Below are 14,262 nucleotides of genomic sequence, written 5' to 3'. Positions count from 1 at the left end.
CCGCTTGAGCTGTGGAGGCCTATCTGGTGAACCAGATTAGCCTGTGTACTCCAACACATGCCAGCTGGGTGACCTGGGGTAGTCACAGTTCTTTGGAGTTCTCTCAGCCCCACCCACCTCACAAGGTGTTTGTTGTGAGGGTGGAAGGGAAAGGAGATTGTAGGCCCCTTTCAGTCTCCTTATAGGAGAGAAAGGGGGGGATATAAATCCAAACTCAGAGGTGGGATCCAGCAGGTTCTCACAGGTTCCCAAGAGTAGGTTACTAATTATTTGTGTGTGCTGAGAGGGGGTTACTAATTGGTGATTTTGCCACGTGATTTTTGCCTTAGTTACGCCCCTCCTCCGCTCCTCAGCAGTAGCGGGCAGAACTTGAAGCAGTCTAGCAGGAGGTGCACTGGCGTGCATGGCAGCCTGAGCCTGCGTGCATTCGTTTCCCTTGGGAGGATTAGCGCATGGCCATGCGTCCCTTACCACAGCCCCTTCCCAGGAATGCCGGCCCACTTCCCGATGGAGTGCCCCGCTTAGCCCCAGTGGTGCTTTCACCGCCACTGTTTGAATCCCACCATCATGGGAACCTGTTACTAACATTTTTGGATCCCACCACTGTCCAAACTCTTATTCTTCTTAGTAATATATAGGCTATAGTCTGGTTTAAATAGGCTTACTTTGCATAAAAGTATAAAAGGGATGCTTGATAATAAGCCATTACCTTTGAATCTGCCACTTTTGTCAAGCCCAGTTCTCTGAGGATCTGATTCACTCTCTCCTCCTTCTCATGAGACCTCACGGTCTTTGGAAGGCGGAGGGCTGCTGAGAACTGAAAGTTCTCTCTCACAGTCAGCGTTCCCATCACCACATCATCCTGATGGAAAGAAAATAAAGTTAGGCTACTTCCAGATATGCAGCCCTAGCCAGCAACTCCAATGCTCCTCCAGAGCGTACACGGAGCTCCAAACAAGTAGAACTCACAGGGCCAGAAAAATGAGGCAAGCTACATTATAAACAGAAGCAGTGCGATATTTTAATTAAGAAAATCAGTCTATAGATCATGAGTTTCTGTGAATGGTAAAATAAGAAACGGAGAGACAACAACAGTGATTTCAATTGGTTTAGAAAGGTGAAACTCTGCGTAGGATTGCACTGGAAATGACCTACCTGCACCACATACCCAGAGATGCATTTAAAATTGGCAGGCTGAGGAGCTCCATTGACCAGAACATCTCCGCTCAACCCATGAGGATCTTTCCTTGCAGCTAAAATATCCAGCAATCTAGAAGAGGAATTAAGAAGCATCACATTTTGCTATTGCGCACCAAAGCTTCATAACATTTATAATTGCAGAAAGATACACCTGCACAGTTTTCATAAGGAACAGAAATTGCACAGGGCTGAAGTCTTCATCCAGAACAGAACATAGCTACGACAGGGTGTAGACCATCCGGAGCCACAGAAGAGCAGATGTGGAAGAAGCGGACCTGCACTTCTAGTTAACATTTTGGACTTTTTCCTCTTCCTCTTCTTTGTATTACTGGGCACTGATTGCAGTTTGTCATTGTTCTGAATGCCCTTCCTTAAGGGGACTTGAAGATCTTGTCTATTTCAGTTGTGATATGTTCACAGCCGTTATGATTTAGTTTTACTTTTAGTTGCCAAGTTATGTTTTGTTCATGGTAAATATTTGTTACCCTGAAATGTTTTTTTCCTGTTTGAAACAATTTCACATTTGTTTACCTAGCCACAAGGGTGCTGTCATTTTATTGATTTGAACTCCTCCACACTCTACCCCCAACTCTTTAGTAGGGATCTATGTAGCCAGAGTTCTGCTGGACTACACTTAGGCCCCTTCCGCATATGCAGAATAATGCACTTTCAATCCACTTTCGCAATTTGCTATTCCACACAGCTGCAAGTGCATTGAAAGTATATTGAAAGTGCACTATTCTGCATGTGTGAAAGGGGCCATAGAAAAGCACAGCTGAGGACACAACTACCAGCAAAAGGCAAAACCCCCAATCCTAAACATTTTGCTTGTCACAGTCTCTCAATCTAGCCTGTTTCGTGGGTCATAGGGAGGATAAAATTGTGGAAGCTATATATACAGCCTTGACATCCTTGGAGGAAGGATGAAATAAATATTTGTTAATTAATTTTAAGGCAACTTACATGAATAGCTTGAAAACATTTCCAGTTAGAACCAAATTAAAATAACAAACAAAATAACTCCTTCCTTCCCAACCCTGAAAAGATGCACAGTAATTCAAACCCTCTCAGAACCTCTGGCAAGCAAGCAGGACCCAAAGATCTCTCCTCAATGCCAGACAAGCCACTTTATGTAGTAAGATAGCCACCAGATGATTGCCTGAAAACTAGTTGGCACACAGGGACTTATGGAAAGAGATAGGGCACTTTCGCACATGCAGAATAATGCACTTTCAATCCACTTTCAATGCACTTTGCTGCTGGATTTTACTGTGCGAAATAGCAAAATCCACTTGCAAATAATTGTTCAAGTGCACTGAAAGTGGATTGAAATTGCATTATTCTGCATGTGCGAAAGCAGCCTAGTCTTTCAAGTGAGTGGGTCCCATGCTGCGAAGGCTTTAAAGGTAGATAGATTAATTGTTGCAATACTTACGAAGATTTTCCACCGCCCGTTGGCCCAAGAATTGCATTCAGTCCTGGCCTCATTATCCCACTGTAAAGTAAAGCTCAGCATATTTCTCATTCATTACTTCAATTAAAGTACATCCATTAATCATCAGAGCCCGCTAACACAAATGTCCAACAACTTGACACTTCCCCTTTTCTCTTAAGTACACTATACTCTATAAGGAATTGCAACTGTCAAGCAGAGGTGAAACCCAGCTGGACAAGCAGTCTGTCCCTCTGTACCAGCTGTCACAAAATGAAATGCTTTGTTGTACCTAGAACGGCTGAAAATAACTTGCGCAGGCCACAGTTGTATTGCAACGAGCAGAAGGAAAGGCAAAGGTTGCAACTAGATAGTACAAATCCACAGTTAAATCTCCCAACGTACATTTGAAGTTTTAACAACAGCCGTGAACATACTTGGTTTACAAAATGTATACCCAATTTTTCTGCCTTTATAAGGACCGCCAAGGTGGCTAACAAATGAAAACTATGTCTAGCAGTTTGCCTTTTGTGACATCTGCACATGTGGAACATCACTGGTTAAGTTCAGTTGAATGATTTACTCCAAATATATGTTTTGTTTTACAAAGCATGGTTTTCATGCAAATCCATGGGTTCCCTCAGAATTGCAGAACTATAACTGGTTGTTGCAGCTGGCCCCATTGAATGGGCTTCATTATTCAAATTGAGGCCAGCTCTGCATCGTTAGATATATAATAATACAGAGAAAGAAATTAAATGTGGGCCTTGTATATCCAATGCTCCCTTGAAGCTGCAGAGTAAATTTCATTGCAGCCACATTTTACTGAGGAAAAGCTGTAACAGAGGGCAAGCTGTCTGTCACAGAAGTTTGTCTCTCCTTATTGAAGAACTCCTAATAAGCCTCCGAGAAAACCCAGGGCTTCTCCAGAACATAGAAGCCATTAGATACCATTATTTGAAAGTGTTTAACTTGTGACCTTTACCGTTTGAAATCTATTAAGCCCAAATACGGCAATGTAGAATTTGTGCACATCCCTGAAAAAGTATTTTGAAAAACAATCAAGGGAATAAGGAGGCGAAGCCAATCTTAAAATATAGCAGGAGACTGAGCTGAGATATTGCTTTGGGTGCAAAATCACCAGACGTTTCCTTAAACATGAACATTAATTTCACTGTAGAAGAAGAAGAAGAAGAAGAGGAGGAGGAGGAGGAGTTTGGATTTATATCTCCCCTTTCTCTCCTGCAGGAGACTCAAAGGGGCTTACAATCTCCTTGCCCTTCCCCCCTCACAACAAACACCCTGTGAGGTAGGTGGGGCTGAGGGAGCTCCAAGAAGCTGTGACTAGCCCAAGGTCACCCAGCTGGCATGTGGGAGTGCATAGGCTAATCTGAATTCCCCAGATAAACCTCCACAGCTCAGGCGGCAGAGCTGGGAATCAAACCCGGTTCCTCCAGATTAGATACACGAGCTCTTAACCTCCTACGCCACTGCTGCTCCTGTATGCCCTGTATGTTGGTAGCTGCTGCATTTGTCTCACTTTAAATTCTCAAACCATAGGTAAAGGTGCAAGCACCAGTTCATTACTGACCCATGGGGTGACATCACATCACGACATTTACTAGGCAGACTGTGTTTACAGGTAGTTTGCTGTTGCCTTCCCCAGTCAGCTATGCTTTACCCCAGGCAAGCTGGGGAGTCATTATACTGATCTTGGAAAGATGAAAGGCTGAATCAGCCTTGAGTTGGCTCCCTCAAAACTGACTCCTATCAGGATCAAACTCAGGTCATGAGAAGAGCTTAGACTGCAATACTGCAGCTTGCTGTTCTATACCACGGGGCTAACTTGAACTATAAGATGTCCGTAATGCTACAGGGTGGCCCTGTTACCTTTTGCACTCAAGGCAATATAATTCAGTTAATTATTTATAGGCCTCTTACAAATGGTGGTCATATAATAGACGCCTAAGACCTAGCTATGAAGAAAAATAAAACTCCCTGGCTGAGATCCAAAGAAGCAACACACAAGCAGAAGGGGGAAACGTGCAGGTATTGGGAGTTTTCTTGTTCTTGTTGAGGGTTCCCTACCACTAGCAATTCTAATTGCTGAAAAAGACAAGACACTTGTTAAAACTGGGCGGTGCCTTTTTCTTTTTTCAGCAATTGTCAACATGGTACTGTTCACTACAGATAACAGATGGGCCCCACCTTAACTGAGCCCTGTGGGGAAAGGGCGGGATGCAAATTCAGTTTAAAAAATATAAAACATCAGGCGCAAGGCTGATTATGAGTGCAACGTAAGCTGCAACATTTACTGAGCCGGGCTTATTATTTTTTTAGAGAAAACTTGTGTATTGAGGGAACTGAGGGTTGAACTAGACAAAATATGGAAGACTGTGGAATTAAAGCATATACACAAATATACACACAGGCAAGATCCTAAATAGCAAGTTAGCAGCACCAGGAGTCTGCACAGAAGATCACAGGGAATTACTAGGAGAATAAGGAGTTTAAGGATCTTCTTTTGGGCTTCTTCCACAATTTAAAGAACCCCGTGTTAAGCTGCAATTAGCTCCATGGACAAGACATAGGCCCTTTCCCCACTTACCTTAAGCCCTGCGCTACTCTCCTCACGTAGCGCGGGGTCTTGGGGCACTCCCCACTACAGGGGTGACAGGCGCAGCTGCCCGGCAGCTGCAGCTTCTCCCGCCCCCCCCCCCCTCAGCAGCAGCGGCATCCCTGGCATGCGCCAGAGATGCCAACGGCCTTCTGCCGCTCTCATAGCTGGCATCCGGGCACTGCGCCAGAGATGCCCGTCGCTGAAGGCAACAGCACGCAGCAAAGGGCCCACAAAGGTAAGTGGGGAAAGGGCCAAAGAACAAGCTGTAGCTTTTCCTCCAAAGCAGAGGTATTTTTGTCACTTTGGAGCCAAACAGGAGGGGATGCTTAGACTGCACATGGAGAGGAATTATTAAATACCTTCTTCCCTTAGCGACCCTTCCCAGATCTTCACAATAATCACCAGGAGTTATTATCTTTTTAAAAAAAACTCCACAGAAGATTCTCACTAAGGATCTTTCACATCTTGTCTAGATATAGCAAAGCCCATGCCTCAAATTTCAATCATGCTCCCACGAACTCACCAGATGGCTCAGATAACTGGTTATTCTACATTTTAACAGTTATGTTTGTATTTAAACCTTGTGGTTTCAGTTGAGAACATGGCAGGTGTGTAAACACATTTAAAATAAACTACTGTTTCATCCTCTGGCTCTCTCCCACTCCCAGCCACACAAAGCATTCTGCAATATGGGTTATTACAGAGTTGTTGTGAGGATTCCCAAGAAGACGTCTGTAAAGAAGCGCTTAATATACCGTAAAGCAGTGGTTCTCAACCTTCCTAATGCTGCAACCCTTTAATACAGTTCCTCATGTTGTGGTGACCCCCAACCATAAAATTATTTGTGTCTTGGTTCCTAAGACCATCGGAAATATGTGTTTTCCGATGGTCTTAGGCGACCCCTGTGAAAGGGTCATTCGACCCCCAAAGGGGTTGCGACCCACAGGTTGAGAACCACAGCCGTAAAGGCCCAGAACAAATACTAAGAACCATCAAGGAAAGGAGCACGAGATTCATGTTTAAATATACATACTTGATATCTCTCAAAATGTCTTTGTTGACTGTTTTTCGGCAGCATACAAAGCCACTCTTGGTCTTCACCGTGTAGCAGATGTTGTGAAAAGTCACAGTGGTGGCTCTTGTCATGTCTTGGGATGACTGCTTCCTGCTTGGGACGCCATTTGCATTGGCCTCTGATATTGGAATGCTGATTTGTTCTTTGTGAGCCATCCCTGAGGCTCTTCTTTACCCCTGGGAATCACAAAACCTGAGTGATCGACATGTATGAAAAAAATAAATTTCACAGAATCCCTCAGTACATGGGCCAACTGGTGTAAGCAAAGTTCAAAGGATTGTTGTCATTGTAAATCAAAATGTGTACACGTGATCTTGCTTTATACCGTGGCAGACCTTGGATTATATTATGTTTATTATATTATAATCTGTTATTCTGCTGTTATGTTATGATGTCATTATGTGATTATGTTATGAAATATTATTATGTTATGTCATGATTACTGATGTTTTTTATGCTTACGATACTATGTTTATTGCTGTTTTGATATTTGCTTATTATTTTTGCTGTTATGGCTGTTTTTCGCTGCTCTGAGCCCTACAGGGGAGGGCAGGGTATAAATCGGATAATGAAATGAAATGAAAATTTAGCAGTCCTAACAACCCAGATTAGCCCAATCTGGTCCAAACCTGGAAATTAAGCAGGGTTGACCACAGTCAGCATTTGGATGCAAAACCATGGTAGGAAAACTGGGAGTGCTGTGCCAAGGCAAGCAATGGCATCTCTTGCCTTAAAACCCCCGTGAGGTAAAACTTCGCAGGGGTGCCACAAGTTGGCTGTGACTTAATTGTCAACTATGGTCTATGCTGAGTGACAGGCAGAGGACTCAAAATATCTTTATCTGGCAGGCAGAAAACTCTCATGTCACCTATCACCTGATCCTTTAGTGCTAGGGATCAAATCTGGGACCTTTTGCCCACAAAATGGATGCTCTCCCACTGAGCCACTGCCACTCCCAGCCAAAAAATAATATAGTTGTGTGGACAGTTACGTCTTGTCGTGGTTTTTCTTCTTCTGTGGAGCAAGCGCAGCACAAAACAACAACTGGAGCACCTTCTATACCTTTCTCCGCTCCCCAGATAGATTATCAATGTGGAAAAAATACATTATTTGGACGTAAAAGGAAACGCAACCAAAAACTAAGGCCCCTTCCGCACACACAAAATAATGCGTTTTCAAACCACTTTCACAACTGTTTGCAAGTGGATTTTGCCATTCTGCACAGCTTCAAAGAGCATTGAAAGCAGTTTGAAAGTGCATTATTCTGCATGTGCGGAATGAGCCTGAGATAACATTTTTTAGATTACCATAACGAAATTGCTACTGTATCATATCCAGTAACTAGATAGGTGAAACTGATATCAAGTTATGCCTTTAGACTTCTGGGATGATGAAGAGGAGAGAATCAGGTTGTGCCTTCATCATGACACCAGACAGCCACATCCTGTGCTCAGTGAAGCCAACAGAGCATTCTACACATGATGCTGACGAAGACACTTTAAAGGGTTGTGGTGCTGTAGCAGAGCATCTGCTTGGTATGTGGAAGGCCTCGGGTTCAAGCACTGATATCTCCAGTTAAAAGAGTCAGGTAGTAGGTGATGTGAAAGACTTTGACCCGAGAGACTCTGGAGAGCCACTACTAGTCTGAGTAGGAGATACAGACCTTGACGATCCGAGATTCTGATTCAATACAAGGCAGCTTCATGAGTTCAAAATCCAGTCTGATGAAGCGTTCTGAAAAACTCAAAAGCTTGCCAATTTTTTGAATCTGGTTCATGGTCTTGGTCCCAGTACAAATCAGGCTCCCACACACTTTTAAATGAAGCTTCCACCAGGAACTCACAGCTACAACATGGCTGCAAATCACTATGGCAGATTCCGCATGGGCCATAAACAGTGGTGTGAAAACGGTGTGAAAACAGTGTAAACCCTTTTACACCGTTTTAAACCATTTTACACCGTTTTCACTCTGCTGTTTTTGGCTCATGCGGAATCTGCCTATGACAAACTTATATACTTTTTAACATCTAGGTTGTCCCTAAGTAGATTCTGTTGAAGACCTATAAAGGTTAAGAACCAAGACCATGAACCAGATTCAAAAAATTGGCAAACAGTATAAATTTCTTAAAATGGGTGGGATGGTTTCAACGGCTGGTTTTGTTATTCGGTTAGTTAAATTGTAAAATGTTTTGTCCTGTAACTGGGCCATTTTTCCCCCTCTCTAATTGTTTCTCTGAGACCAAGATACATTTCTACTTCCATGACAAAATACAGGCAGATCAACTTCATGTATTATTTCTGAGAGGAGATGAAATATAGACAAGTTTGGTTTTGGGCAGTCAAGAAAAAACTGAGAACATTTAATTCCCTTGCTACTTTTTCATTTTAGTTTCTTATTATTCTAAAAACTGTACGAAGCACACATCAAGCATGCTACAGCAGGGAAGGAATCATGGAGATGTAGAGGCGAAAATTAAAATCCAGAATTTAGATAGTTAATAATACACAGAATAGCAGAAGCCTCTGTACCTAGCACAGTGGCTTCTAATGGGGCATCGGCTGCAGAGATTTTCTTGGGAAAGGGAGTTTTCAATGGGATTTCATTGCACTTTGCATGGCTTCACACTGGGAAACATAAGCCACGAGCCACAGGTGAAAGGAAGATTATAAGCAATTTAATAAATAATTATCCTCAATTCCACCCTCCCAATTTTGTTTCCCAGAGCATCTTCAATACTCAGGCCAAAAAAGGTTGCCTATACTGGTGTAATCAATGAGGTTGTTTACAACTGAGTTTACTATTTTAGAGCAAATATAATGCTGTGGTTAAGAGTGCCAGACTAGCAATTGGAAGGCAGGCCTCCGTTCAAATCGCTACTCTGCCGTGGAAACGTGCTTTATGGCTTGGGCCAGTTACACATTCCCAGCCTAGCTTACATAATTCACAGGGTTGTGAGGAGAAAATGGAGGAGAGGAGAAAAATGTATTCCACTTTGGGCAGAAAGATGAGATATAAATTAAGTAAATAACATCCACAAAATAAAACATGGAAGTGTGGCTACCGTTCAACAGACGCAGCAGTTTAGACAGAGATTTTTACACAATGGTTCTCAAATTGTGCATTGCAAGGCCGGGAGAAAGGAAAAGAAACAGGATGAGAGAAGATATTCTGAGAAGCCTTATGACCTGTTTGGGTTTGCTTCAGAGGTGGGATCCAGCCAGTTCTCACCACTTCTCTAGAAGTGGTTACTAATTTTTTCTGAGTGCCGAGAAAGGCTTACTAAAGCAACCTCCCTGCCCAATATGGACTGGAGGTGCGTGTGTGCGGCGGCGCCACTGTTTGAATCCCACCACCATTGGAACCTGTTATTAAAATTTTTGGATCCCACCACTGGTGTGTGTGTGTGTGTGTGTGTGTGTGTGTGTGTGTGTGTGTGTGTGTGTATTTATTTATTTATTTATTTATTTATTTATTTTTAAACTTTTATACCGCCCCATCCTCTAGGGGCTCTGGGCGGTGTACAGTGTTCATAAAGTGTTCATAAAGATGAAGCTGTACATTTTAAATTCATATTTATTCTTGATTTTATGCTGGGGCGGGGGAAAATAATACGGATGCAGTTTGCAAATGGATCCAAAAAGTAAAGCAAGTTTAGAAATGGGTTCCATGTGACAAAGTTTGTGGATCACTTCTCAGGACACTCGCGTTACCTGTGCAAAGAGCACAATTGTGGGAAATATAAAGCATTTTTCAAACGTAAGGCATTTAGCCAGATGTCAACCTTGAAATGACTTTGGGGGGGAAAGCCACCAGCTCTGTTGTAGTTATTTTCCTCCCCCATGGGATTTTCAATAATAAAGAGCCAATTGCCCTTAAATTGTGCTGAAACCAATGGGACCTCTGGATTCAGCTCCGTTCTTTGGTTTCCACTGAAACCAGAGCACGGCCGAAGTTCAGTGGTTGTATCAGCCTCAGACAGACTTGGACCATTGAAACCTTGTCTTTGCATAAGCTTATCCCAATTACACAAATGTGTATATCCCTCTTATTTAAGTCATGGTGTGGCTCTCTCCCTCACTACATGGATATCTTTAAAGGCTGGCTGCAAGCGTACGGCGAATCATGTTCTCATTTGAAAAATTACCTTTTAATTAAAACAGAATGTATGTGTGAAGAGTAACCAGTAACAACTGCTCAGACTGGCTTCCTCGGCAACCGAACAGAACAGCTGTGGAATCTGAGTAGACATTTAAAACTGTCAACTAGAGTACTTTGGACCTGATCTAGCTCTTCATACAAGGATGTAATCCAGGACGAAACTACCAAGCAACCCCTGCCCCACCCCACCCAAAATTCCCAATTTGGACTTACCCTTTTAATGATCTCAGAGGCAGCTACAGGACAGAAGAGTACACTGGAAACAAAACTGGAGCTTGTTGGAGGGGGACTAAGTGGAGAAGTTGCAATTGCCAACTTTGGGACAACTTGAAAAAAGGCACAGATTCCCCACTCCACCACCTGGGTCATCCAAGGGACCAGTTTCAGCAGCATAAAGAGTTAATCCACAGAGGGGACAGCGGACAAGTCTTCTTAAAGGGCCTTGTAAAGAAGACTGTTCAGTCCTCCCCTTTCCAGCTCCAATTAAGGGAGGGTGAAAGGTCTCTTCTAGGGAGGGGCAAGCACAGAGGCCGACTTTCTCTTAGCCTTATGCTAATAGCTGATAATTGACAGTGCTGCAAGAACCATTCCATAGGAAGTGAAACTCACTGGTGATCAGAACTGGATTCAGTTCTGTCTTGCACCAGAGAGATATACATTTAATAACGAACACGCTGTATTAGATTAGCTATCTACGCCTGCCTCTAAGCTCACTAGCATGGTTTAAATCTTTCCCACCAGCCAGATAAAGCAAAGGAGCATCCAGGCCATGAAATGAGAATCCAGAGCAATTGTTGTAAGCTCAGTATCACATGCAATTGACATTTAATATCAGACAAAAGTTGCCACATTTTGTGCAAGCTGCAGTTTCCCATATACCTTCACAGACAGCCCCAAAAAGAAAATGGGAAGTTAGTCCACCCTGGAAGTTAGAGAAGCACGAGGCTGCACTGCTAGGTCAGTCAGCACAAGAGGGGAAAATACAGCGAAGATGGTAAAAGGCACCTGTTGCAAAGCAAAAATGATTGTAAGAACTTTTAAAGGTTTTCAGGCTAAGTTCTGTAGAATGACTGGCAAAGCTGATGTGTCTGTCTGGTTTAGTCAATAAAAACTGGAAAACTATAATAAGTTATTCAAAGTAGCAGAGTTTCTGTTATAATGGCCTTGTCTTTCTTCTTCTGTGTTGAAGACACAGAGACACAAGAGGCCCTGAGATAAGGCTTCTGGCCATTGGCACCTCAAAGGACCAAGAGCTTGCAGAGAGAGTAAAACCAGATCTCACTCTCATCATATTTACTGAGGACAATGGTTATTCCGGTATTTGGCATTGTGTTGAGTGCAATTAAGTCAGTTCGGACTCACGGCAGTCCCATGAATTAATATCCTCCCAAATGTCCTATTGTTAACACCCCTGCTCAGATTTGGCATACTGAGGACCATGGCATCCATTATCATTTTTTCCAGCAACTTTTCTCTTCTCATAATGTGAAGAAAGTACGACAACCTCAGCTAAGTCATTTTAGCTTCTAGGGAGAGTTCAGGCTTGAGTTGCTCTAGAACCCTGGATAGCTTTAAAAGGGGCTTGGACAGATTTATGGAGGAGAAGTCGATTTATGGCTACCAATCTTGATCCTCTTTGATCTGAGATTGCAAATGCCTTAACAGTCCAGGTGCTCGGGAGCAACAGCCACAGAAGGCCATTGCTTTCACATCCTACATGTGAACTCCCAAAGGCACCTGGTGGGCCACTGCGAGTAGCAGAGAGCTGGACTAGATGGACTCTGGTCTGATCCAGCTGGCTTGTTCTTATGTTCTTATGTTCTTAACCCTCCTCTTATTTATCTTTTTGTCAGTCCATAGCATTTCCAAAACTAAATTTTAAAGGAATCAACCTTGTTCCTGTCAGCTTTCTTCATTGTCCATCTTTCACACATGCACATAGTAATAGGAAATACTGTGGCATGAATTATCTTCGTCTTGGTTGCCAGCAACACATGGTTACACTTAAGAATCTTTTCTAGCTCCTTCATGGCTGCCCTTCCCAATCTGTTTGAAATTCTTAACTGAATCTTTCATTTAATTCATAGCATCTGAACTAACTCCCAGCATTTCCAGATCCCCCCCCCCACCTCGCAACCCACCCAGCCTTACAAAAAACCTCATACCTCACCTCTGAATTTCAATCTTTCGTTTAAAAGTGGGGGGAGAACTCTCTTTGTTTCAAAGTGCATTGTTTCTATCATTATATTAAAACACAATCTGTTTTTGAACCAACTTTGAAGTTTATGTTAACCATTTTGCAGAGCTCTCTTGGTCTTGCTCCCATGCAGCCCAAGCCCCAACTGAGGAAAAACAGAAAGTGGATGTTAAACATGACAAATTTCTGGCTCCTCCCAGGGGCTAGCACATAATCAGTTCTTTCCATCCAGCTGCCATCTTTAGCCTTTTTGCTTCTGGAGGTTGAATGGGACAGGAGTCCTCAAAGTTTCTGAGATAGCAGGCACCTGTGGAAATATGATACAGGGTGGTGGGCTGCCACTGAGCCAAAGCCAAGCCCAAAAAGTCAAGGAGGGAAGATGCACAACACTGATTGTAGCCCTTCAGCGTTTCAGGAAGAAGCTTTGTTTAACAGGATGGTTTCAGAAATGAACATATTGTTTAGAAGATATTTCCTTGCATACATTCAAGTATTGAGGTAGATCAGAAACACTCACCTGGCAGTATGTCAGGTCTGCTAACAGCTGATCAGAAGCTCTGCTTAGCAAAAGCCCAACTTGGCCCCCTTCAGTTTATATAAACACTTGGCAGGAAACAGGAAAATAGTTGATAGGCACCACATTGGAGACCCCCCTGTAATGGGAAATGTACATATTTGGTCTTATTGCCTGAGAAGGAATGGAGGAGGGGCCAGCTGCAAGCCATATGGAGCCTTGTAACCCCTTCCTGGCTAAATCTGTTTTCATCTGCTTGATCCCATCCCGTTTTCTCCCTAAGCCCTTTGATTTGTAGTACAAAATGCAGAGCCCATCCACATCAGTTCCCTACAGTTGCTAACCTCCGGCGGGGGGGTGGGGAGGGCTAGAGTTGTCCCAGAATTACAACTGATCTCCAGACAACAGAGAGCAAACGGCTGCTTGCAGAGGTGGGATTCAGGGGGTTCCGAAGGTTCTGTAGAACCTGTTGTTAAAATTCAAAATATCACTTTTTTAATACTTAAAATATTTTTATTAAGTATTAATATTTTTAATACTTAAAATAAAAAAGTGATATTAAAATATATTTTTAATACTTTTTGACAGTCATTATTTGAATCCCACCACCATCGGAACCTGTTGTTAACATGTTTGAATCCCACCACTGGCTGCTTGGCTCAATTCATAAATATACGCTAAACCAAGCTTTCGTGTATACACTGAACTAACCTATGTTTGTTTCATAAGATATAGTTCCACAGGGGTTCCTAACCTTGTGGAGTCTGTAGGCACTTGTAGAATTTTTGGAACGTTGAGTAGATGCCAGCACAAAGTCTTTGTCTTGGGGTACAGGGCCAGTCTCAAAATATTGGAAGCCTCCAGGGTAGGTATCCCCCGTTTCTAAATGAGGCAACCGTTCCTAAATGAGTGCTCCCTAGAAAGTATCCTGGATGGTTCCCAAGCATCTTTCCACTGCAGAAAAGGAAAGCTTCGGGAACTTTTGCTTTGAGGAAGAGATGACTGGGCAGGAGCAAGACCATGTTGACAATGGCAGGAGAGTTTTATGCTAGCAATGTGTTACTG

At 43.0% G+C, this 14,262-nt stretch overlaps 1 protein-coding gene across 4 annotated transcripts in view; it reads right to left on the bottom strand.

Annotated features, from left to right (window-relative positions):
* Window positions 1-13,265, bottom strand: part of LOC125440026 (broad substrate specificity ATP-binding cassette transporter ABCG2-like) — a 30,808-nt gene extending 17,543 nt beyond the window's left edge. For 2 of the 4 annotated variants that reach the window (XM_048509538.1, XM_048509542.1), the window contains exons 1-5: window positions 10,700-10,922; window positions 6,286-6,503; window positions 2,636-2,695; window positions 1,156-1,270; window positions 710-862 (exon numbers count right to left, since the gene is read on the bottom strand). In XM_048509538.1, coding sequence (XP_048365495.1) covers window positions 710-862; window positions 1,156-1,270; window positions 2,636-2,695; window positions 6,286-6,482 — 525 coding nt within the window. In that variant the 5' untranslated portion in view covers window positions 6,483-6,503; window positions 10,700-10,922. Of the gene's footprint in view, window positions 1-709; window positions 863-1,155; window positions 1,271-2,635; window positions 2,696-6,285; window positions 6,520-10,699; window positions 10,923-13,200 lie in introns of those variants that run through there. The other 2 variants (XM_048509541.1, XM_048509539.1) reach the window with 2 other exon arrangements.
* Window positions 13,266-14,262: the final 997 nt, after the last annotated feature.

This window comes from Sphaerodactylus townsendi, linkage group LG10 (assembly GCF_021028975.2).
Source record: "Sphaerodactylus townsendi isolate TG3544 linkage group LG10, MPM_Stown_v2.3, whole genome shotgun sequence".
In the NCBI taxonomy this organism is placed as follows: Eukaryota; Metazoa; Chordata; class Lepidosauria; order Squamata; family Sphaerodactylidae; genus Sphaerodactylus; species Sphaerodactylus townsendi.
The sequence above is the reverse complement of the archived record's forward strand: the minus strand, read 5'-3'. Positions and strand labels throughout refer to the sequence as shown.